The 27,188-nt window shown below is 39.9% G+C and overlaps 1 protein-coding gene across 3 annotated transcripts in view; it reads right to left on the bottom strand.

Annotated features, from left to right (window-relative positions):
• parvb (parvin, beta) overlaps nucleotides 1-20,925 on the bottom strand; it is a 50,761-nt gene extending 29,836 nt beyond the window's left edge. The window contains exon 1 of one of the 3 annotated variants that reach the window (XM_061916884.1): nucleotides 20,763-20,925. In XM_061916884.1, coding sequence (XP_061772868.1) covers nucleotides 20,763-20,853 — 91 coding nt within the window. In that variant the 5' untranslated portion in view covers nucleotides 20,854-20,925. Of the gene's footprint in view, nucleotides 1-3,478; nucleotides 3,616-12,717; nucleotides 12,777-20,762 lie in introns of those variants that run through there. The other 2 variants (XM_061916886.1, XM_061916885.1) reach the window with 2 other exon arrangements.
• Nucleotides 20,926-27,188: the final 6,263 nt, after the last annotated feature.

The following is a 27,188-nucleotide window of genomic DNA, read 5'->3' as shown; positions in this document are numbered from 1 at the left end:
GAAAGGGCATGTTCACCACTGTGTTACATCACCTTTTCTTTTAACAACACTCAAACGTTTGGGAACTGAGGAAACTAATTGTTGAAGCTCTTAAAGTGGAATTCTTTCTCATTCTTGTTTTATGTAGAGCTTCAGTCGTTCAACAGTCCGGGGTCTCCGCTGTCGTATTTTACGCTTAATAATGCGCCACACATTTTCGATGTAGGACAGGTCTGGACTGCAGGTGGGCCAGGAAAGTACCCAAACTCTTTTTTTATGAAGCCATGCTGTTGCAACACGTGCTGAATGTGGCTTGGCCTTGTCTTGCTGAAATAAGCAGGGGCGTCCGGATGGCAAATGGCAGCATATGTTGTTCCAAAACATGTATGTACCTGTCAGCATTAATGGTGCCTTCACAGATGTGTAAGTTACCCATGCTTTGGGCACTAATGCACCCCCATACCATCACAGATGCTGGCTTTTGGACTTTGCGTCGATAACAGTCTGGATGATTTGCTTCCCTTTTGGTCCGGATGACACAATGACGAATATTTCCAAAAACAATTTCAAATGTGGACTCGTTGGACCACAGAACACTTTTCCACTTTGCATCAGTCTATCTTAGATGACTTCCGGCCCAGAGAACCTGGCGGCATTTCTGGATGTTGTTGATAAAGACTTTCACTTTGCATAGTAGAGCTTTAACTTGCACTTACAGATGTAGCGACCAACTGTATTTAGTGACAGTGGTTTTTTGAAGTGTTCCTGAGCCCATGTGGTGATATCCTTTAGAGATTGATGTCAGTTTTTGATACAATATTGTCTGAGGGATCAAAGGTCACGGTCATTCAATGTTGGTTTCCGGCCATGCCGCTTACATGGAGTGTCTTCTCCGGATTCTCTGAACCTTTTGATGATATTATGGACCGTAGATGACCGTAAATTTCTTGCAATTGCACTTTGACAAACGTTGTATTTAAACTGTTTGACTATTTGCTCACGCAGTTGTGGACAAAGGGGTGTACCTCACCCCATCCTTTCTTGTGAAAGAGTGAGAATTTTGATGAGCATTCCTCAACTTTATCAGTATTTATTGCCACCTTTCCCAACTTCTGTGTCACGTGTTGCTGGCATCAAATTCTAAAGTTAATGATTATTTGCAACAACAAAAAAATGTTTATAAGTTTGAACATCAAATATGTCTTTGTAGCATATTCAACTGAATATCAAATCAAACCAAATCAAATCAACTTTATTTATAAAGCACATTTAAAATTGATCACAGGGGTAGCCAAAGTGCTGTACAATGGGCAGGTTAAAAGATAATACGAAGACCGAGCAAACAACACAACACAAACAGAACATGATAAAAAATAAATAAATAAAACATAAAAACAGGTTCACAGCAGGTGTATAATGGGGCGCCATTGCAGGATGGATATCACTTAGTGTTAAAAGCCAAGGAATAAAAGTATGTTTTTAAGAGAGATTTCAAAACAGGAAGAGAGGAGGCTTGTCTAACACTCAGAGGTAGGTCGTTCCAGAGCTTGGGAGCAGCAGCAGCGAAAGCTCTGTCAGGGACCGTCAGTAGCAGCTGATCGGCTGATCTTAGGGATCGAGTGGGGCAGTAAGGCTGAAGGAGGTCGGAGAGATATGTTGGCGCCAGATTGTTTAGACATTTCAAAACAAATAAAAGGAGTTTAAAGGGGAACATTATCACAATTTCAAAAGGGTTAAAAACAATAAAAATCAGTTCCCAGTGGCTTGTTGTACTTTATTTTAGTTTTTCAAAATTTTACCGGTCTTGGAATATCCCTAAAAAAAGCTTTAAAGTGCCTTATTTTCGGCTCTCTGCGAAGACACTGGCCATTTCCCTGTGACATCATACGGGGCTGCCAATGTAAACAAACAACGGTGAATACCACAGCAAGATATAGCGACATTAGCTCGGATTCAAACTCGGATTTCAGCGACTTAAGCGATTCAACAGATTACGCATGTATTGAAACAGATGGTTGGAGTATGAAAATATTGAAGAAGAAACTAAAGCTATTGAGCGAATAGCTATTGACGCTATTCATAGCTATAGCATGGCCGGATAGCTGCGTTAGCATCGCCGGTAAAATGTGCGGACCAAACGATCAGGACTTTCGCATCTTTTGACACTGGAGCAACTAGAATCCGTCGATTGGTAAGTGTTTTTTTCGCATTAAATGTGGGTGGAAGGAAACGTAATATAGTTGCAAATGCATCTACAGCTTATCCATACATCTCTGTGCCATGTCTGCTTTAGCACCGCCGGTAAGTAGCATGTTAGCATCGATTAGCTGGCAGTCAAAATCAACAAAACTCACCTTTGTGATTTCGTTGACTATCGTTGCAAATGCATCTGCAGGTTATCCATACATCTCTGTGCCATGTCTGCTTTAGCATCGCCGGTCAAATGTGGAGACACTCTGGTACATTCAATGGGGGTCTGGCGGCAGACACTTTGGCATCTTCGGGCCAATGGTGCAACTTGAATCCCTCCCTGTTAGTGTTGTTACACCCTCCGACAACACACCGACGAGGCATGATGTCTCCAAGGTTCCAAAAAATATTAAAAAAAACGGAAAATAACAGAGCTGAGACCCGGTGTTTGTAATGTGTTGAAAATGAAAGTGGCGGGTGTGTTACCTCGGCGACGTCACGTTCTGACGTCATCGCCTCCAGCGCGATAAACAGAAAGGCGTTTAATTCACCAAAATTCACCCATTTAGAGTTCGGAAATCGGTTAAAAAAATGTATGGTCTTTTTTCTGCACCATCAAGGTATATATTGACGCTTACACAGGTTTGGTGATAATGTTCCCCTTTAAAATGATTCGATAACGCACAGGGAGCCAGTGAAGGGACGCTAATATAGGGGTGATGTGCTCACGTCTGCGGGTCTCTGTTAGCAGACGAGCAGGGGTTGAAAAGGATTTGCAAATCATTGTATTCCGTTTATATTTACATTTAACACAATTTCCCAACTCATATGGAAACGGGGTTTGTAATATTGAATTAAAAAAAATTCTATATCCACGTCTGACAGGAGTTTTTTTTTCCTTTTAATGGTTATAGATTTCTCGGAGTGAAATTGCGAGCCCGACTGTTGCATACAAATGAGGTTGATGCATTATTCCAATGAAGCAACAATACATTGACAAACCCAACACATCATTCCAACTTCAAAGCCACGTGTGCTTAAGGGGAAGGCATCTTCTGCAGATTTCCTATCTCATACTCCACTTTGGCCAGGAATCTCCACATGGATCAACATTTGGCAAAGTAATTACAGAGCAGCATTGCTGTATTTCATCCTAATGGCTGCACTTCCTCCCTCCTGGACCATTACGCCCAGCTTCTGTGTCAAGTCAAGCAGCTGAGATTGTGCAGCCAAGGTAGCAGAAAAAAAGCTACATTACCCTTTCCTGCATTTCAATCATGCAAAACAAATAACCATCCAATCCAACTACCTGCTTTCTTTCTCTTGGTTCCGCAAAGCAGCCCGGCCATGTCGCCACTCTAAAGTCCTGATGGAAGATGATGATGATGATGGCCAGCAAACGCATGCACACTACACTGTCAATAAGTGTGTGTCTGGACGTGCAGGAGCAGGAGTAAGAGTAAGAGCAGGGGGGTGCTTATTTCTGTCCTCCCCACCTCCAGTTACTGCAGGGAGTATTTGCATGTGACGCCACATTGGACCTAAAAGCCCAGTGGCCAGACTGCACTGACCTATATCAAGTAAACACAGCATCAAGCTTATTTTTGTGCACATTTGTCACATACGAGCATGAATTTCGTTCATTATTTTTGAAAGAAGACAACTGACTTTGTAAATGAAAGCAGTCAAATGTCTGCAGTGCAAGCAGACAATCAATAAAGCACTGACTGGATTACTGCTGACACAATTACTCTTATTCAATCCAGTGCAAAGCCAGAAATGGATTTTTCACAATATATATATATATATATATATGTATATATATATATATATATATATATATATATATATATATATATATATATATATATATATATATATATATATATATATATATATATATATATATTTATATTTTAGTTCTTGCTCCACGTCAGATTTCCACTGCGGTGGAAACACTTTACAGCGTAAGGACCAAATTTGGTCATTTCAAGTCAAAAATAAGAGCCAACGCCTTAATTATAAGGCAGTGGGACTTTGGGATCCCTGCAGCCAATCAATATAAACTACAAGGCATTAATTATAACTAAATAAAATGCAAAGACAGAAATGTAGGCAAACTGCTTGTGTAGTTAAAATGTCCAAGAGGATCCATCAAATTTAGCTGAATGAAAATGTTTTATTTTTTATTTTTAAATACATCCGGATAATTTTTTTTAACCTTTAACCAAATAAAAACTATACACATTTGAATATCCAAAACCTGTATGGACCTTTCAGCATTAATGGTGCCTTCACAGATGTGTAAGTTACCCATGCCTTTGGCACTAATACACCCCCATACCATCACACATGCTGGCTTTTCAACTTTGCGCCTATAACAATCCGAATGGTTATTTTCCTCTCTGTTCTGAAGGACACCACGTCCTCTGTTTTCAAATATAATTTGAAATGTGGACTCGTCAGACCACAGAACACTTTTCCACTTTGCATCAGTTCATCTTAGGTGAGCTCGGGCCCAGCCAAGCCGGCGGCATTTCTGGATGTTGTTGATAAATGGGTTTTGCTTTGCATAGTAGATTTTTAACTTGCACTTACAGATTTAGCGACCAACTGTAGTTACAGACAGTGGTTTTATAAAGTGTTCCTGAGCCCATGTGGTGATATCCTTTACACACTGATGTCGGTTTTTCATGCAGTACCGCCTGAGGGGTCAAAGTTCTGTAATATCATCGTTTACGTGCAGTGATTTCTCCAGATTCTCTGAACTTTTTGATGATTTTACGGGCCGTAGATGGTAAAATCCCTAAATTCCTTGCAATAGCTCGTTGAGAAATGTTGTTTTAAAACTGTACGAAAAATTGCTTATAAAGTAGTGACCCAAAGCCCATCTTTGTTTGTGAATTACTTAGCATTTCATGGAAGCTGCTTTTATACCCAATCATGGCACCCACCTGTTCCCAATTAGCCTGCACACCTGTGGGATGTTCCATATAAGTGTTTGATGAGCATTCCTCAACTTTATCAGTATTTATTGCCACTTTTCCCAACTTCTTTGTCACTTGATGCTTGCATCAATTTGTAAAGTTAATGATTATTTGCAAAAAAATTTTTTTTATCAGTTTGAACATAAAATATGTTGTCTTTGTAGCATATTTAACTGAATATGAGTTGAAAATGATTTGCAAATCATTGTATTCTGTTTACATTTACATCTAACACAATTTCCCAACTCGTATGGAAACGGGGTTTGTACATGAACACGTAGTGACTGAAGTGAAGCCTGTTCTGCATTACTACTGTTTTTTCTGACTTTACTATTCCCAGGCAAAGACGTGAGCAGCATACAAGTACAATAATACCAGTACATACAAGTAGAATAATACAAGTACGAACCTCGTTTCCATATGAGTTGGGAAATGGTATTTGATGTAAATATAAACAGAATACAATGATTTGCGAATCATTTTCAACCCATATTCAGTTGAATATGCTATAAAGACAACATATTTGATGTTCAAACTTATAAACATTTTTTTTTTGCAAATAATCATTAACTTTAGAATTTGATGCAGGCAACACGTGACAAAACAGTTGGGAAAGGTGGCAATAAATACTGATAAAGTTGAAGAATGTTCATAAAACACTTATTTGGAACATCCCACAGGTGTGCAGGCTAATTGGGAACAGGTGGGTGCCATAATTGGGTATAAAAGCAGCTTCCATGAAATGCTAAGTAATTCACAAACAAGGATGGAGTGAGGGTCACCAATTTTTAAGCAAATTGTCGAACAGTTTTAGAACAACATTTCTCAACGAACTATTGCAAGGAATTTAGGGATTTTACCATCTATGGTCCGTAAAATCATCAAAAGGTTCAGAGAATCTGGAGAAATCACTGCACTTAAGCGATGATATTACGGACCTTTGGTCCCTCAGGCGGTACTGCATCAAAAACCGACATCAGTGTGTAAAGGATATCACCGCATGGGCTCAGGAACACTTCATAAAACCACTGTCAGTAACTAGAGTTGGTTGCTACTTCTGTAAGTGCAAGTTAAAACTATACTATGCAAAGCAAAGCCCATTTATCAACAATATCCTGAAACGCCACCAGCTTGGCTGGGCCCGAGCTCATCTAAGATGGACTGATGCAAAGTGGAAAAGTGTTCTGTGGTCTGGCGAGTCCACATTTCAAATTATATTTGGAAAAGGTGGACGTGGTGTTTTCGTGAACAAAGAGGAAAATAACCATCCGGATTGTTATAGGTGCAAAGTTCAAAAGCCAGCATCTGTGATGGTATGGGGGTGTATTAGTGCCCAAGGCATGGGTAACTTACACATCTGTGAAGGCACCATTAATGCTTAATGGTCCATACAGGTTTTGTAGCAACATATGTTGTCATCCAAGCAACGTTATCATGGACGCCCCTGCTTATTTCAGTAAGACAATGCCAAGCCACATGTTACAACAGCGTGGTTTTGTAGTAAAAGAGTGCGGGTACTTTCCTGGCCAGCCTGCAGTCCACACCTGTCTCCCATCGAAAATGTGTGGCACATTATGAAGCGTAAAACACGACAGCGGAGACCCCGGACTGTTGAACGACTGAAGCTCTACATAAAACAAGAATGGGAAAGAATTCCACTTTCAAAGCTTCAACAAATAGTTTCATCAGTTCCCAAACATTTATTGAGTGTGGTTAAAAGAAAAGGTGATGTAACACAGTGGTGAACATGCCCTTTCCCAACTACTTTGGCAGGTGTTGCAGCCATGAAATTTTAAGTTAATTATCATTTGCACAAAAATATATAGTTCAAATATCTTGTCTTTGTAGTGCATTCAACTGAATATGGGTTGAAAAGGATTTGCAAATCATTGTATTCCGTTTATATTTACATCTAGCACCTTTTCCCAACTCATATGGAAACGGGGTTTGTAGAATAACGTAACACTACTGAAGTGAGGTCCCTGCACCACCAGATTGCAGACTGGGGACGAGGTATAAATATGGCTGCAGTACATGGAGGAGACTTAAAAATAGCCTGGTTATTTCCAGCAGCACGGGCCCAGACAAGGAGGTGCAGGAGGAATGCAGTTCTCTCACAAATAATGATTGGGGAATAAATACAAAGATGAGTACAACGGTGCAAAGACGCCCTCCATAGAGCACAAGTAGCATTGTGGGTAACGTAGTAAAAATCAACACGGCCGGCAGCCAAGTATAAAAAATAGACGGGCGTGTCTGTCTGCCGCCGCTGGCCGGCCTGGCTGCGTGGGGCGGGTGATCCCTGGTTCCCTGGGCGCCACACCTGCTGTTTGGGTTGGGCTCTCTGGGCGGCTGGGTCCGCACTCTGGCTCCCACGCACACTAGGGGTCAAATATATTGTACATACAAACACACATATACTAACACAACACACACCGTTACTCATACATACAAACGTCCATACATTGGTACCTACGCTCCCACATACATACACAAATACATTACATATCTACATACTCCAAGTCCGTCCATCCACGCGCACATTCACGGTACGAACATACACATACTGTACATATACATTCACTGTACAAACAAACATACATATACTGTACATATACATTTACTGTACAAACATTCATATACACATTCTGTTCATAGCGGCGCCCAGACGGGCTGCGACACTGCGGAGCTCTTGCTAAAGATGGAACATTTGGCGGAAATGCTGGACAGTTCTGCAGACTTCATGGCTGGCTCGCATCGTGGTCACTCCGTGATCACGTACGACCGCCAGACACTTCTGGATATGGACATATCGGGCCGTTTTGGACTGATAGACGCGTGCTTGCTGGACGTGCTAACTAGCACGGGAGTGCTGCGGCGGCTACATCCAGCGGCCCGTGAAGCAAGGGAGTATAGTAGCAGCGGGGGCCGTCTACGGAGCAGACGCCAGCGGTGTGATCGGAAACGCGGATGTCGAGCGGGGCTAAAAACAAAGCAGAAGGCTAATCCCCACAGAACACCACTTCCCTCCATCCTGCAGCCGGATTTAAATAAAGGATGCGAAACTACTGGTCTGGGTAAGGAGTCAGTTAAATTAGAACAAGTTTTTTCTGCTTTGAGTGTTTCAGAGTTGGACATGTGTTTTACCGAGGTGGCTAACCATGATGCGTGCAGTTTATCAAAGCAACAAACAAACAATCGGAAAATCCCCGTTACTGAGGAAGCTAACCATGATGCGTGCAGTTTATCAAAGCAACAATCAAACAATCGAAAAATTCGCGTCGTATCAATTCCTAGATATGGTTGTAATTATACTAAATGCACTGGGCATAATAAACACAACATTATTAATATTGCTACTACGGATAATTTGATCAAAAATTCCCTAAAACAGCCGACTACCGATAATATAGGTTTTTTAAACATAAGATCATTGTCTCCCAAAACGTTGTTAGTTAATGATATCATCAGAGACAACAATCTTAATGTCATCGGTCTCAGCGAAACCTGGCTTAAACCAAACGACTTTTTTGCGCTAAATGAGGCATGTCCTCCTAACTTTACACATGCGCATATTGCCCGTCCGCTTAAAAGGGGTGGGGGGGGTCGCACTAATATACAACGAAAACTTTAACCTTAGTCCTAACATAAATAATAAATATAAATCGTTTGAGGTGCTTACTATGAGGTCTGTCACACCGCTGCCTCTACACCTGGCTGTTATCTACCGCCCCCCAGGGCCCTATTCGGACTTTATCAATGAATTCTCAGAGTTCGTTGCTGATCTAGTGACACACGCCGATAATATAATCATAATGAGGGACTTTAATATCCATATGAATACCCCATCGGACCCACCGTGCGTAGCGCTCCAGACTATAATTGATAGCTGTGGTCTCACACAAATAATAAATGAACCCACGCATCGCAACGGTAATACGACAGACCTAGTGCCTGTCAGGGGTATCACCGTTTCCAAAGTTACGATACTCCCGTATACTAAAGTATTGTCCGATCATTACCTTATAAAATTCGAGGTTCAGACGCATGTTCGTCAAACTAATAATAATAATAACTGCTATAGCAGCCGCAACATTAATACGGCCACAACGACAACTCTTGCTGACCTACTGCCCTCGGTAATGGCACCATTCCCAAAATATGTGGGCTCTATTGATAACCTCACTAACAACTTTAATGACGCCCTGCGCGAAACCATTGATAACATAGCACCGCTAAAGTTAAAAAAGGATCCAAAAAAGCGCACCCCGTGGTTTACAGAAGAAACTAGAGCTCAGAAATTATTATGTAGAAAGCTGGAACGCAAATGGCGCACGACTAAACTTGAGGTGCACCATCAAGCACGGAGTGATGGTTTAATAACTTATAAACGCATGCTTACCTTAGCTAAAGCTAAATATTACTCAAATCTCATCCACCGTAATAAAAACGATCCTAAATTTTTGTTTAGTACGGTAGCATCGCTAACCCAACAAGGGACCCCTTCCAGTAGCTCAACCCACTCAGCTGATGACTTTATGCAATTCTTTAGTAAGAAAATTGAAGTCATTAGAAAGGAGATTAAAGACAATGCGTCCCAGCTACAACGGGGTTCTATTAACACTGATACGATGGTATATACGGCGGATACTGCCCTCCAAAATAGTTTCTCTCGTTTTGAGGAAATAACATTAGAGGAATTGTTACAACGTGTAAATGGAATAAAACAAACAACATGTTTACTTGACCCTCTTCCTGGGAAACTGATCAAGGAGCTCTTTGTATTATTAGGTCCATCAGTGCTAAATATTATAAACTTATCACTTTCCTCGGGCACTGTTCCCCTAGCATTAAAAAAAGTGGTTATTCATCCTCTTCTTAAAAGACCTAACCTCGATCCTGACCTCATGGTAAACTACCGACCGGTGTCTCACCTTCCCTTTATTTAAAAAATCCTCGAAAAAATTGTTGCGGACCAGTTAAATGAACACTTAGCGTCTAACAATCTATGTGAAACCTTTCAATCCGGTTTCAGGGCAAATCACTCCACGGAGACAGCTCTCACAAAAATGACTAATGATCTATTGCTAACGATGGATTCTGATGCGTCATTTATGTTGCTGCTCCTCGATCTTAGTGCTGCTTTCGATACCGTCGATCATAATATTTTATTAGAACGTATCAAAACACGAATTGGTATGTCAGACTTAGCCCTGTCTTGGTTTAACTCTTATCTTACTGATAGGATGCAGTGTGTCTCCCATAACAATGTGACCTCGGACTATGTTAAGGTAACGTGTGGAGTTCCCCAGGGTTCGGTCCTTGGCCCTGCACTCTTCAGCATCTACATGCTGCCGCTAGGTGACATCATACCCAAATACGGTGTTAGCTTTCACTGTTATGCTGATGACACCCAACTCTACATGCCCCTAAAGCTGACCAGCACGCCGGATTGTAGTCAGCTGGAGGCGTGTCTTAATGAAATTAAACAATGGATGTCCGCTAACTTTTTGCAACTCAACGCCCAAAAAACGGAAATGCTGATTATCGGTCCTGCTAGACACCGAACTCTATTTAATAATACAACTCTAACATTTGGCAACCAAACAATTAAACAAGGCGACACGGTAAAGAATCTGGGTATTATCTTTGACCCAACTCTCTCCTTTGAGGCACACATTAAAAGCGTTACTAAAACGGCCTTCTTTCATCTCCGTAATATCGCTAAAATTCGCTCCATTTTGTCCACTAAAGACGCTGAGATCATTATCCATGTGTTTGTTACGTCTCGCCTCGACTACTGTAACATATTATTTTCGGGTCTCCCCATGTCTAGCATTAAAAGATTACAGTTGGTACAGAATGCGGCTGCTAGACTTTTGACAAGAACAAGAAAGTTTGATCACATTACGCCTGTACTGGCTCACCTGCACTGGCTTCCTGTGCACTTAAGATGTGACTTTAAGGTTTTACTACTTACGTATAAAATACTACACGGTCTAGCTCCATCCTATCTTGCCGATTGTATTGTACCATATGTCCCGGCAAGAAATCTGCGTTCAAAGGACTCCGGCTTATTAGTGATTCCCAAAGCCCAAAAAAAGTCTGCGGGATATAGAGCGTTTTCCGTTCGGGCTCCAGTACTTTGGAATGCCCTCCCGGTAACAGATCGAGATGCCACCTCAGTAGAAGCATTTAAGTCTCACCTTAAAACTCATTGTATACTCTAGCCTTTAAATAGACTCCCTTTTTAGACCAGTTGATCTGCCGTTTCCTTTCTTTTTCTTCCATGTCCCACTCTCCCTTGTGGAGGGGGTGCGGTCCGACTCTCCCTTGTGGAGGGGGTCCGGTCCGATCCGGTGGCCATGTACTGCTTGCCTGTGTATCGGCTGCGGACATCTCTGCGCTGCTGATCCACCTCCGCTTGGGATGGTTTCCTGCTGGCTCCGCTGTGAATGGGACTCTCGCTGCTGTGTTGGATCCGCTTTGACCTGGACTCTCGCGACTGTGTTGGATCCATTATGGATTGAACTTTCACAGTATCAAGTTAGATCCGCTCGACATCCATTGCTTTCCTCTTCTCCAAGGTTCTCATAGTCATCATTGTCACCGACGTCCCACTGGGTCATTATTGTCACCGATGTCCCACTGGGTGTGAGTTTTCCTTGCCCTTATGTGGGCCTACCGAGGATGTCGTAGTGGTTTGTGGAGCCCTTTGAGACACTAGTGATTTAGGGCTATATAAGTAAACATTGATTGATTGATTGATATACAAGTACATATACATACATACACTCATGCACATAATCATGTTTCATCAAACATATATTGCCCTAGGGTAAACTGGGTAACACAAGGCATATTGACAGTTACTATAACAATCTACAACATTAATGTAGGTTGCCTCTCTCTCTTCTCTTTCATCTTTCGGTATTCCTTCTTCTTTTTTCTTTTTTCTTTTCTTTTTTTTATTCATTTATTTTTTTAAATTATCTTTCTAGCTATCATTATGTATACGTATCGTTGCATTTGAACAACTTTATTGTTGATAATAGAGGTAATCTATTGGTTTTGTTCATGATCAATGGCACTTTTTCTATTGGTATTTGTATTGCTCCAGTTTCAGTGTAAAAATGCTCATTGTCATTACTATATTATTTATTTCACTAACTGCTTATTTGCTATCACTTTTACGATCATATTTGTACATATTATGTATGTGCTGGTGTTGTTCTATTGTTGTTGTTGTTATTGTTGTATTTGCTGTTGTTGTTTTTGTCTCTCTGTCTAATCCCCCTCTTATCCCCACAATTTCCCCCTCTGTCTTCCTTTTTTTCTCTTTCTATCCCCTCCTGCTCCGGCCCGGCTGCACCAAATGATAATATAAATACATTTAATAAAGTCACATTCAAATAAGACAACAAGAGAAGTATCTTACACTTCTCTTTTGTAAAGTAAATCTGAACAGCCGATATGGTCATTTACATCAACTAAATGATTTGCCTGAGAAGCTGGAAAGGACGAAAAAAAAAAAAAATAGCAACATGAAAATACTACTTACTGCTCCCAGCATGCAGCATGTGTACTGGATATGTGGAAGTAATGTAAGTACTGTAAGTAGAAGTTACATGTTGTGCACTATCTGATAGGATGTGAAGCATCTCTTGGGCGTCATTCTGAGATACGCACACTTCCTGTCACTTCTCTGCATGGCCAAGCATGTGAAGTGTGCGAGCGAGAGAAGGACTTGGCAGCTATCTGTGGTCCTGCAGACAACTTGAAGTAGAGGCCGAAAGAATAACATGACAATATTTCAGAATAAAGTTATGCAATATATCCTAATGCAACTCATCTTTTCAGGGTGTTTCCTCTCCAGAAGCAAGTCACCACACCCGATGTGAAACCACAACAGCAGCAGCCTACTTCCTATTAATAATCCTTACATGTACAAACCCTGTTTCCATATGAGTTGGGGAATTGTGTTCGATGCAAATATAAACGGAATACAATGATTTGCAAATCAATTTCAACTCATATTCAGTTGAATATGCTACAAAGACAACATATTTGATGTTCAAACTGATAAACATTTATTTTATGTGCAAATAATCATTAACTTTATCATTTAATGCCAGCAACACGTGACAAAGAAGTTGGCAAAGGTGGCAATAAATACTGAGAAAGTTTAGGAATGCTCATCAAACACTTGATTGGGTATAAAAACAGCTTCCCAAAAAAAGCTCAGTCTTTCACAAGAAAGGATGGGGCGAGGTACACCCCTTTGTCCACAACTGCGTGAGCAAATAGTCAAACAGTTTAAGAACAACGTTTCTCAAAGTGCAATTGCAAGAAATTTAGGGATTTCAACATCTACGCTCCATAATATTATCAAAATGTTCAGAAAATCTGGAGAAATCACTCCACGTAAGCGGCATGGCCGGAAACCAACATTGAATGACCGTGACATTCGATCCCTCAGATGGCACTGTATCAAAAACCGACATCAATCTCTAAAGGATATCGCCACATGGGCTCAGGAATACTTCAGAAAACCACTGTCACTAAATACAGTTCGTCACTACATCTGTAAGTGCAAGTTAAAGCTCTACTATGCGAAGCGAAAGCCATTTATCAACAACATCCAGAAACGCCGCCGGCTTCTCTGGGCCCGAGATCATCTAAGACTGACTGATGCAAAGTGAAAAAGTGTTCTGTGGTCTGACGAGTCCACATTTCAAATCGTTTTTGGAAATATTCGACATCGTGTCATCCGGACCTAAGGGGAAGCGAACCATCCAGACTGTTATCGACGCAAAGTTCAAAAGCCAGCATCTGTGATGGTATGGGGGTGCATTAGTGCCCAAGGCATGGGTAACTTACACATCTGTGAAGGCACCATTAATGCAAATAATCATTAACTTTAGAATTTAATGCCAGCAACACGTGACAAAGAAGTTGGGAAAGGTGGCAACAAATACTGATAAAGTTGAGGAAAGCTCATCAAACACTTATATGGAACATCCCACAGGTGTGCAGGCTAACTGGGAACAGGTGGGTGCCATGATTGGGTATAAAAAGCAGCTTCCCAAAAAATGCTCAGTATTTCACAAGAAAGGATGGGGCGAGGTACACCCCTTTGTCCACAAATGCGTGAGCAAATAGTCAAACAGTTTAAGAACAACGTTTCTCAAAGTGCAATTGCAAGAAATTTAGGGATTTCAACATCTACGGTCCATAATATCATCAAAAGGTTCAGAGAATCTGGAGAAATCACTCCACGTAAGCGGCATGGCCGAAAACCAACATTGAATGACCGTGACCTTCGATCCCTCAGACGGCATTGTATCAAAAACCGACATCAATCTCTAAAGGATATCGCCACATGGGCTCAGGAACACTTCAGAAAACCACTGTCACTAAATACAGTTCGTCGCTACATCTGTAAGTGCAAGTTAAAGCTCTACTATGCAAAGCGAAAGCCATTTATCAACAACATCCAGAAACACCACCGGCTTCTCTGGGCCCGAGATCATCCAAGATGGACTGATGCAAAGTGGAAAAGTGTTCTGTGGTCTGACGAGTCCACATTTCAAATTGTTTGGACCCTGCTTGGACCCTGTATCGCCGCCACATCCAACAGCTGGAGAACTTTCACATCAAGTGTCTCCAGCGGATCCTTGGGCTGACATGGCGTGATCGTGTGCCACACACGGAAGTCCTTAGCAAAACTGGTACCAAGAGCATGGAGGCCACTTTACTCAAGTACCAATTGCGATGGACCGGCCACACCATCAGAATGCCTGTTGATAGACTTCCGCGACAACTACTGTATGGTCAACTTCATCGTGGCCAGAGATCTGCAGGAGGCCAAAAGCGGAGATATAAGGACCAATTGAAAATAACTCTCAAGAGGTGTGGAATACAACACACACAGCTGGAAAGCTCTGCCTCAGATCGCCCTCTCTGGAGGCAACTTTGTCATGAAGGACTTCAACATTTTGAAGAGGAGAAAAGAGCAGCAAAGGAAGGGAAATGCCAGAGGAGGAAGATGGGCCTTGCAGCCAAGACCACAACAAACACTATCTTCATATGCCCCCATTGCAATAGACCATGTGGCTCTCGGATTGGACTTTTAGTCACCTCAAAACCCACCAATAAAAGAAGTGGAAGTCATCATCGGATACGATGGACTACCATAAGCAAGTAAGCAAGTGCAAGTTAAAGCTCTACTATGCAAAGCGAAATCCATTTATCAACAACATCCAGAAACACCGCCGGCTTCTCTGGGCCCGAGATCATCTCAGATGGACTGATACAAAGTGGAAAAGTGTTCTGTGGTCTGACGAGTCCACCTTTCAAATTGTTTTTGGAAATATTCGACATCGTGTCATCCGGACCTAAGGGGAAGCGAACCATCCAGACTGTTATCGACGCAAAGTTCAAAAGCCAGCATCTGTGATGGTATGGGGGTGCATTAGTGCCCAAGGCATGGCTAACTTACACATCTGTGAAGGCACCATTAATGCTGAAAGGTACATACAGGTTTTGGAACAACATATGCTGCCATCTAAGCGCCGTGTTTTTCATGGACGCCCCTGCTTATTTCAGCAAGACAATGCCAAGCCACATTAATGAAAAAGGGAGGTTTTTTGGGGGTTGGTTCACTAATTGTAAGTGTATCTTGTGTTTTTTATGTTGATTTAATAAAAAAATACAAAAAATACAAAAAATTTAGACCACTTCTCTATAGCATAGGCACTGCTCTACATTCCTGCCAGTGGGTGCTCAGACGGGGGGTAAATCTGAGAGACTACTTGGTGGTGACTCACCACTGGTTGCACATTTCAAATGCAGTATTAGAGGCACTACTTAATCCAGTTTTTATTTTTGATATCATGAAAACTGTTTTATTTTTGATACTAAGAATATAGTTTTATGTTAATGGTAATTTTGAACTAGTAAATATGATATATTTATCATGATGGCAAAATGAACATTGATGACTATTTTGCAAGAAAGAATGCAATGAACTATATTGCATTCTTAAAATGTAAAACTGTTGTCGTCATTATGAAGTGTTTTGTCTTGTTGTATTGTTTATGTATTGTTGGCGGCTTGAAAACAGCTCAGAGGATTTGAGTGGCGAAACCAGCATTTAAACTGCAGCGTATAATAATCCTCAAAAACGCACGAGAGACAATAACTAGTGTGTGTGTGTGTGTGTTTGTGTGTGTGTGTGTGTGTGTGTGACAATCAATGGCACTTGAACTTTAACATAGGGCTGTGAGCGCACCTGTTTGAATTAGCACACACAAATCGGCACAATCAACCACGGACGCATTTCAGCTGTGCGTGTCAGCCTTCAATAATGAAATCAGGTGTTTAGGAAATAAAAGACAATTAGGCCAAACGCAATAATTGAGGGCAGATCTTAACATGTATAATTAAAGCTTAATTAGGCAAAAATATTGCTACAGCCCGGCAGCTCCAAATAATAATATAAATCCATTTAATAAAGTCAAAATACAAATAAGGCAACAAGAGAAATATCCTACACTTCTCTTATGGAAATTACATTTGTACAGCAGATATAGATCACCTACATCTACATCTACTATGTGATTTTTCTGAGAAGCTGGACAGGACAAAAAAAATGTATATATACAATTAGGCGAAAAATACGATTTATTTGATTACTCGATTAATCGATCGGGATATTCGGTAGAATTACTTGATAACTAAAATATTCCATTGCTTCAGCTGTAGTCCACACTGTACATTTATATACAGTACATACATAGTGTAGCATCCACAATAGCATAGGCCCATACAGTATGCAGGGAATATATACAGTAGTGCTGTATACAGAAAATATATACAGTAGTGGTGTATACAGGGAATATATACAGTACATACAGTAGTGGTGTATGCAGGGAATATATACAGTAGTAGTTTATGCAGGGAATATATACAGTAGTAGTGTATGCAGGGAATATATACAGTAGTAGTTTATGCAGGGAATATATACAGTAGTAGTTTATGCAGGGAATATATACAGTAGTAGTGTATGCAGGGAATATATACAGTAGTAGTTTATGCAGGGAATATATACATCAGTAGTGTATGCAGGGAATATATACAGTAGTAGTGTATGCAGGGAATATATACAGTAGTAGTGTATGCAGGGAATATATACAGTAGTGGTGTATACAGGGAATATATACAGTAGTAGTGTATGCAGGGAATATATACAGTAGTGGTGTATACAGGGAATATATACAGTAGTGGTGTATGCAGGGAATAAATACAGTAGTGGTGTATACAGGGAATATATACAGTAGTAGTTTATGCAGGGAATATATACAGTAGTGGTGTATGCAGGGAATATATACAGTAGTAGTTTATGCAGGGAATATATACAGAAGTAGTGTATGCAGGGAATATATACAGTAGTAGTTTATGCAGGGAATGTATACAGTAGTAGTGTATGCAGGGAATATATACAGTAGTAGTTTATGCAGGGAATATATACAGTAGTGGTGTATACAGGGAATATATACAGTCGTGGTGTATGCAGGGAATAAATACAGTACATACAATAGTGGTATATGCAGGGAATATATACAGTAGTGGTGTATGCAGGGAATATATACAGTAGTAGTTTATGCAGGGAATATATACAGTAGTGGTGTATGCAGGGAATAAATACAGTACATACAATAGTGGTGTATGCAGGGAATATATACAGTAGTGGTGTATGCAGGGAATATATACAGTAGTAGTTTATGCAGGGAATATATACAGTAGTGGTGTATGCAGGGAATGAATACAGTAGTAGTTTATGCAGGGAATATATACAGAAGTAGTGTATGCAGGGAATGTATACAGTAGTAGTTTATGCAGGGAATATATACAGTAGTAGTGTATGCAGGGAATATATACAGTAGTAGTGTATGCAGGGAATATATATAGTAGTAGTGTATGCAGGGAATATATACAGTAGTAGTTTATGCACTGAATATATAGAGTAGTAGTTTATGCAGGGAATATATACAGTAGTGGTGTATACAGGGAATATATACAGTAGTGGTGTATGCAGGGAATAAATACAGTACATACAATAGTGGTGTATTCAAGGAATATATACAGTAGTGATGTATGCAGGGAATATATACAGTAATAGTTTATGCAGGGAATATATACAGTAGTGGTGTATACAGGGAATATATACAGTAGTGGTGTATGCAGGAAATATATACAGTAGTAGTTTATGCAGGGAATATATACAGAAGTAGTGTATGCAGGGAATATATACAGTAGTAGTGTATGCAGAGAATATATACAGTAGTAGTGTATGCAGGGAATATATACAGTAGTAGTCTATGCAGGGAATATATACAGTAGTGGTGTATGTTGGGAATATATACAGCAGTAATGTATGCAGGGAATATATACAGTAAATACAGTAGTGGTGTATGCAGGGAATATATACAGTAGTAGTTTATGCAGGGAATATATACAATAGTGGTGTATACAGGGAATATATACAGTAGTAGTGTATGCAGGGAATATATACAGTAGTAGTGTATGCAGGGAATATATACAGTAGTAGTGAATGCAGGGAATATATACAGTAGTGGTGTATGCAGGGAATATATACAGTACCATGAATTGATTAACAAGGCCCCCGACATAAACAAGTTAAAAAACTTATTGGAGTGTTACCGTACTGATAAAGTTGAGGAATGCTCATCAAACACTTATATGGAACATCCCACAGGTGTGCAGGCTAATTGGGAACAGGTGGGTGCCATGATTGGGTATAAAAGCAGCTTCCATGAAATGCTAAGTAATTCACAAACAAGGATGGAGTGAGGGTCACCAATTTTTAAGCAAATTGTCGAACAGTTTTAGAACAACATTTCTCAACGAACTATTGCAAGGAATTTAGGGATTTTACCATCTACGGTCCGTAAAATCATCAAAAGGTTCAGAGAATCTGGAGAAATCACTGCACTTAAGCGATGATATTACGGACCTTTGGTCCCTCAGGCGGTACTGCATCAAAAACCGACATCAGTGTGTCAAGGATATCACCACATTGGCTCAGGAACACTTCATAAAACGACTGACAGTAAATACAGTTGGTCGCTACATCTGTAAGTGCAAGTTAAAACTCTACTATGCAAAGCCAAACCCATTTATCAACAATATCCTGAAATGCCGCCGGCTTGGCTGGGCCCGAGCTCATCTAAGATGGACTGATGGAAAGTGGAAAGGTGTTCTGTGGTCTCACAAGTCCACATTTCAAATTATATTTGGAAATTGTGGACGTGGTGTCCTCCGGAACAAAGAGGAAAATAACCATCCGGATTGTTATAGGCGCAAAGTTGAAATCCCAGCATCAGTGATGGTATGGGGGTGTATTAATGCCCAAGGCATGGGTAACTTACACATCTGTAAAGGCACCATTAATGCTGAAAGGTACATACAGGTTTTGGAACAACATATGTTGTCATCCAAGCAACGTTATCATGGACGCCCCTGCTTATTTCAGCAAGACAAGTGTTACAACAGCGTGGCTTCGTAGTGAAAGAGTGAGGGTAGTTTCCTGGCCCGCCTGCAGTCCAGACCTGTCTCCCATGGAAAATGTGTGGCGCATTATGAAGCGTAAAATACGACAGCGGAGACCCCGGACTGTGGAACGACTGAAGCTCTCCATAAAACAAGAACGGGAAAGAATTCCACTTTCAAAGCTTCAACAATTAGTTTCCTCAGTTCCCAAACGTTTATTGAGTGTTGTCAAAAGAAAAAGTGACAACTACTTTGTCACGTGTTGCAGCTATGAAATTCTAAGTTAACTATTATTTGGGAAATAATTCCACTTTCAAAGCTTCAACAAATAGTTTCCTCAGTTCCCAAACGTTTATTGAGTGTTGTTAAAAGAAAAGGTGATGTAACACTGTGGTGAACATGCCCTTTCCCAACTACTTTGTCACGTGTTGCAGCCATGAAATTCTAAGTTAATTATTATTTGCAAAAAAAATAAAGTTTATGAGTTTGAACATCAAATATGTTGTCTTTGTAGTGCATTCAACTGAATATGGGTTGAAAAGGATTTGAAAATCATTGTATTCCGTTTATATTTACATCTAACACAATTTCCCAACTCATATGGAAACGGGGTTTGTAGAATTAGTACGTGGACTGCATGGTGGACACCAAACAAACACAAACACACACATTTGCTCAGTGAGGTCTTAAAGCTTGCAGCTGTCTTTTACCACCCACCCACACACACACACACACACACACACACACACACACACACACACACACACACGCACACACACGCACACACACACACACGCACACACACACAAACACGAGCTGAAGTGAGTATTGTGTCTGAAAGTAAACATGACTAGAGTCATGTTAGCAGTGAGTGTGTGCGACCTTGAAAAGAATATTACAGTCATCATCATCAATGATAAGGTCATTGATCGCTAAGCACGTGACTGATGTAAACACAGCAAATACCAAACAGACGAGGTATTTGCAAATGAATGAACAAGATGAATAAATACAACATTTGTGTATCCTCACCTTCTTTGGCTTTCTTCCTGCGGACCAGCGAGCCTCCGAGTCGGCCGAGGAAAGACTCGTCCTTTTTGCCTTTGGCCGAGCTGGCAGACATCTTTCGTGGGGCGCTGACTCTATGTGTGTGCGTGTGTGTGTGCTGTACATCTCACACACACACACGCACACGCACACGCACACGCACACGCACACACAGGTCGACGCACGTCTGAATCACATGGAGCACATGTGGATGACGTCACCGCGACCCCAGCGTCAGATTGCGGAACTACGCCCTTGCTTGTCATCATGGTGCTCTAAATCATTATTTAATTATTATTATTATTTTTTTTTTAAATAAAAATTATTCTGCGGCCCGGTACCATTCGGGCCACGCGCAGAAGAATTTTTATTTAAAAACAAGTAAATAAAAAAAAAAAATGAAATAAAAAAAAATATATATATATTTTTTTTTTTATTAAATCAACATAAAAAACACAATATACACTTACAATTAGTGCACCAACCACAAAAACCTCCCCTTTTCATGACAAAAACGTCCCTTTTTCATGACAAAGAAAAAAAAAAAAAAAAAAGGACACCCCACCGGGCCGCGGGACCAAGTATTAAGCGTTGACCGGTCTGCAGATACAATAAGGTTGGGGACCACTGCTCTAAATATATCACTGCTTTGTAGTCAATGTCACTCACTATCAACTTCAAGCAAGACAGAAGTGATTAAAGCATTATTTTGTTGATTTTGTTACAGTTAAAAGGTTATATATATATATATATATATATATATACATATATATATATATATATATATATATTAGGGCTGTGAATCTTTGGGTGTCCCACGATTCGATTCAATATCAATTCTTGGGGTCACGATTCGATAATATATCGATTTTTTTTTGGATTCGATTCTCGATTCAAAAACTATATTTTTACGATTCAAAACTATTGTGTATTCATTCAATACATAGGATTTCAGCAGGATCAACCCCAGTCTGCTGACATGCTAGCAAAATAGTAGATTTAAATTAAAAAAATAAAAAGCTTTTATAATTGTAAAGGACAATGTTTTATCAACTGATTGCAATAATGTAAATTTGTTTTAACTATTAAACGAACCAAAAATATGACTTATTTTATCTTTGTGAAAACATTGGAGACAGTGTGTTGTCAAGCTTATGAGATGCGATGCAAGTGTAAGCCACTGTGACACTATTGTTCTTTTTTTAATTTTTATAAATATCTAATGATAATGTCAGTGAGGGATTTTTAATCACTGCTATGCTGAAATTATAACTAATATTGATACTATTGTTGATAATAATTTTTGTTTCATTACTTTTGGTTTGTTCTGTGTCATGTTTGTGTCTCCTCTCAATTGCTCTGTTTATTGCAGTTCTGAGTGTTGCTGGGTCAGGTTTGGTTTTGGAATTGGATTGCATTGTTATAGTATTGCTGTGTAGTGGTTTGTTGGATTGATAAAAAAAAAAAAAATTTGATAAAAAAAAAAAAATCGATTTTTTAAAAATGAGAATCGATTCTGAATCGCACCACATAAAGCAGGGGTGTCAAACTCAAATACAGAGTGGGCCAAAATGTAAAACTGAACAAAGCCGCGGGCCAAGGTTGAACAAATTAACCTTTTAATAGGGACCCAAACAAGTTTTGCATTAAATATTGAACAAGCAGGGCTTTTATAACTTTAGTGACATGCAAAATCCAGTTTCAAATAATAATAATAATAATGAAAAAAATATCAATGGCATATCAAATAAAATTTAAATAAAAATGGTATGCCTTTTTTTCTATTTGCAATCTTCTGAGGTAAAAATCAAATTTTTTCCACAAGCTAATAATGAATTTGAAAATAAAATAACGATAATGAATGAACCAAACATTCAAGCCTTGAAGTAGCAAGAGAAAATGCATGAATAAAACGTTAATTATTGGTCAGTTTGCTGGAAGTTTCCCGGAAGAGTTAGTGCTGCAAGGGGTTCTGGGTATTTGTTCTGTTGTGTTACGGTGCGGATGGTCACCCAAAATGTGTTTGTCATTCTTGTTTGGTGTGGGTTCACAGTGTGGCACATATTTGTAACAGTGCTAAAGTTGTTTATACGGTTACCCTCAGTGTGACCTGTCTGGCTGTTGACCAAGTATGCATTGGATTCACTTGTGCGTGTGTGTTTGTGTGTGTAAAAGCCACAAATATTAAGTGACACGCTGTTAGTATGGAGGAAAAGCGGACGTGACGACAGGTTGTAGAGAACGCTAAAGGCAGTGCCTTAAATGCACGCCCCCAATATAGTTGTCCAGGTGGAAATCGGTAGAAATTCGGAAGAATGGTTGCCCCGGGATATTTTGGGAGGGGCACTGAACTTCGGGAGTCTACCGGGAAAATTAGGAGGGTTGGCAAGTATGAGTATTAGCGGTGAATGCGGTGTTACTGCGGCACCGACGCTGTATAACACAGGCGGTCCAGCTCTAATGCTAAATTAATATTGCCTCAAGGGCCAAATTAAATTACACGGCGGGCCAGATTTGGCCGACGGGCCAGAGTTTGACACCCATGACATAAACGATTCGATTCGTATTCAAATCGATTTATTCCCACACCCCTAATATATATACATACATACATAATAGTGATGGGTAGATGAGGCGTCATGTAGCGTTTCAACACATTGCAAAACTGTATTGATAGTGTCACTAAATACTGACATCTGCTGGACATTAAAAATCACTGCAGGTAACCTATGTACCAACTCAACTGACACTGATTTTATGACCAAGTGCAGTGGTTCTCAACTTTTTTTTCAGTGATGTACCCCCTGTGGACATTTTTTAATTCTAGTACCCCCTAATCAGAGCAAAGCATTTTTGGTTGAAAAAAAGAGATAAAGAAGTAAAATACAGCACTATGTCATCAGTTTCTGATGTATTAAATTGTATAACAGTGCAAAATATTGCTCATTTGTAGTGGTCTTTTTTGAACTATTTGGAAAAAAGATATCAAAATAACTAAAAACGTGTTGAAAAATAAACAAGTGATTCAATTATAAATAAAGATTTCTACACGTAGAAGTAATCATCAACTTAAAGTGCCCTCTTTAGGGATTTTAATAGAAATCCATCTGGATTCATGAACTTCATTCTAAACATTTCTTCACAAAAAAAAGAAATCAATTTTTATAGAACATGTCCACAAAAAATCTAGCTGTCAACACTGAATATTGCATTGTTGCATTTCTTTTCACAGTTTATGAACTTACATTCATATTTTGTTGAAGTATTATTCAATAAATATATTTATAAAGGATTTTTGAATATTTAAAGAAAATCTCACATACCCTTTGGCATACCTTCAAGTACCCCCATTTGAGAACCACTAACCTAGTATATACAATAATATAAACCAAGTCATTGTACTTCATTTAGGAATATTTCATATCTTCATTTAAATAAAAATACATTTTTATCTTTTTTATATACAGTCAATAAATAATGTGAACATGTATCATAACATGGAAATCTAAGAGAACGTGTTGTGAATGAGGATGCTTGTGGACTGGGAATTGTTTTTTATTTTTTACATGCGCTCTGAATACGCACAGTTGATTGATTGATTAAACCTTTTATTAGTAGACTGCACAGTACAGTACATATTCCGTACAATTGACCACTAAATGGTGACACCCGAATAAGTTTTTCAACTTGTTTAAGTCCACGTTAATCAATTCATGGTTAAAAAAGGAATGAGCTGGATTGGAACCAGCGCCCTAAGGCAGTGGTTCTCAAATGGGGGTACTTGAAGGTATGCCAAGGGGTACGTGAGATTTTTAAAAAATATTGTAAAAATAGCAACAATTCAAAAATCCTTTATAATATATTTATTGAATAATACTTCATCAAAATATGAATGTAAGTTCATCAATTGTAAAAAGAAATGCAACAATGCAATATTCAGTGTTGACAGCTAGATTTTTTTGTGGACATGTTCCATAAATATTGATGTTAAATATTTCTTTTTTTGTGAAGAAATGTTTAGAATGAAGTTGATGAATCCAGATGGATCTCTATTACAATCCCCAAAGAGGGCACTTTAAGTTGATGATTACTTCTATGTGTGGACATCTTTATTTATAATTGAACCACTTGTTTATTTTTCAACAAGTTTTATATCTTTTTTTCCAAATAGTTCAAGAAAGACCACTACAAATGAGCAATATTTTGCACTGTTATACAATTTAATAAATCAGAAACTGATGACATAGTGCTGTATTTTACTTATTTATCTCATTTTTTCCAACTAAAAATGCTCTGATTAGGGGGTACTTGAATTAAAAAGATGTGCACTGGGGGTACATCACTGAAAAAAGGTCGAGAACCACTGCCCTAAGGAACTCAGCATAAGTAACTACAGCCCTCCACTCTACCAACTGAGCTATGGAAGAGTTTGCTGAAAGTTATTAATGTAACCAGGTGCTTGTGTGGGTGGGACAATGCTGGGTGATGATGAGGCAGAAGAAGCAAAGTAGCTTGTTAGGACGTTAGCTTTGAAAACCCCCCATACCGAAACTGTTCAATACAAATACACGTACCGTTACAGCCCTACTACAGGGTATCTGCAGGTTTCAGCAAGTCAAATTTAAGACTTTTTAAGACCTTTTTCATGCCACCTTGAATGAAATTTAAGACCGAAAAAAATAATAAAAAAATCTATAAATATAAGCGATGGTTGGGGATCCCACTGTACCACAACCTCAATGACAATCAGTCAAGTTTACTTTTTGTATTTTTATTAAGAAACAAACTGATAAGCACCACTCTGCCAAACAGCTTATCAAAAATCTTGAGAGATTCAAAAACTTTGACATCCAAAACAAACAAACCAACACCAACGCCAGTAAAAACATTATAACCGAGGTGAGGGTAAAAATAAATTACATTTGGTCAATAATAGTGCAAAACAGTATTATAAGATCAACAACAAAACACTGAACACACACTCAAATGAGCCTCAGTTGATCTTCAGCTGGCTGTTCTCATTCACTAGTTCTGCCTCTATTTTTTTCAGCTCACTCATTTTAACTTTGTATCTCTTGAAGAGATACAAAGAAAAAAAAATGAGTGAACTGAAATCACTCACTTTTACTCAAAGACGTGCCGTAACTTTTACTCAGACGTGCCCTGAAAAAAAAAATTTAAAAAACTGTCCCGACAATTTAAGACCATTGAGTACTGAATTTAAGACCATTTTAGGAATTTCTAATAAATGTAATACTTTTTAGGGCCTTAATTTTAGATAGTTAAATTTAGACTTTTTAAGACTTTTTAAGGATCCGCGGATACCCTGTACTAACAGATCGAGTAGAAACTTTGAGTGAATGAAACGACAAGGAAATGAACACAAATACCTTTCTTTCCGATATATGATCAAAATATTCCCACACAGCGGAAATTATCTCCGACGACGATAGATTACAAATGACTTAAGACAGAAGTGTGACACAGTTCGCGTATCGGTCACGTGACCAAAACAGCTTATGATCGGTCACGTGACTTTCTAAAAGCGGTACCCGCACCGACACAGGGTTTTGCTCTATGAGCTTGACGCATGCACCGATGCATCGGTGCTGCCGGACCCATCACTAATACATATATACATACATATAGACATGCACCTGGGGATAGGCCCCACCCACCTCCAAAGACATGCACCTGGGAATAGTCCCCTCCCACTTCCAAAGGCATGCACCTGGGGATAGGACCCTCCCACTTCCAAAGGCATGCACCTGGGGATAGGCCACTCCCACTTCCAAAGACATGTACCTGGGATAGGCCCTTCCCACTTCCAAAAACATGCACTTGGGGATAGGCCCCTCCCACTTCCAAAGACATGCACCTGGGGATAGGCCCGTCCCACTTCCAAAGACATGCACCTGGGGTTAGGCCCCACCCACCGCCAAAGACATGCACCTGGGGATAGGCCCCTCCCACTTCCAAAAGCATGCACCTGGGGATAGGCCCCTCCCACTTCCAAAGACATGCACCTGGGGATAGGCCCCTCCCACTTCCAAAGACATGCACCTGGGGATAGGCCACTCCCACTTCCAAAGACATGCACCTGGGGATAGGCCCCTCCCACTTCCAAAGACATGCACCTGGGTGTATGACCCTCCCACCTCCAAAGACATGCACCTGGGGATAGGGTGATTGGCATCACTAAATGGTCCCTAGTGTGTGAATGTTGTCTGTCTATCTGTGACTTGTCCAGGGTGTACGCTGCCTTCCGCCCAATTGTAGCTGAGATAGGCATGAGCGCCCCTCGCGACCCCAAAGGGAATAAGCGGTAGGAAATGGATGGATGGACAACTGACCAGCGCTTGTTCACCTTCACTTTCTGCACAGTTTTAATGGAAAACCCAAAAGATGAAA

This window comes from Nerophis ophidion, linkage group LG12 (genome assembly GCF_033978795.1).
Source record: "Nerophis ophidion isolate RoL-2023_Sa linkage group LG12, RoL_Noph_v1.0, whole genome shotgun sequence".
Classification (NCBI taxonomy): Eukaryota; Metazoa; Chordata; class Actinopteri; order Syngnathiformes; family Syngnathidae; genus Nerophis; species Nerophis ophidion.
This window is presented reverse-complemented; position numbering and strand designations above follow the sequence as displayed.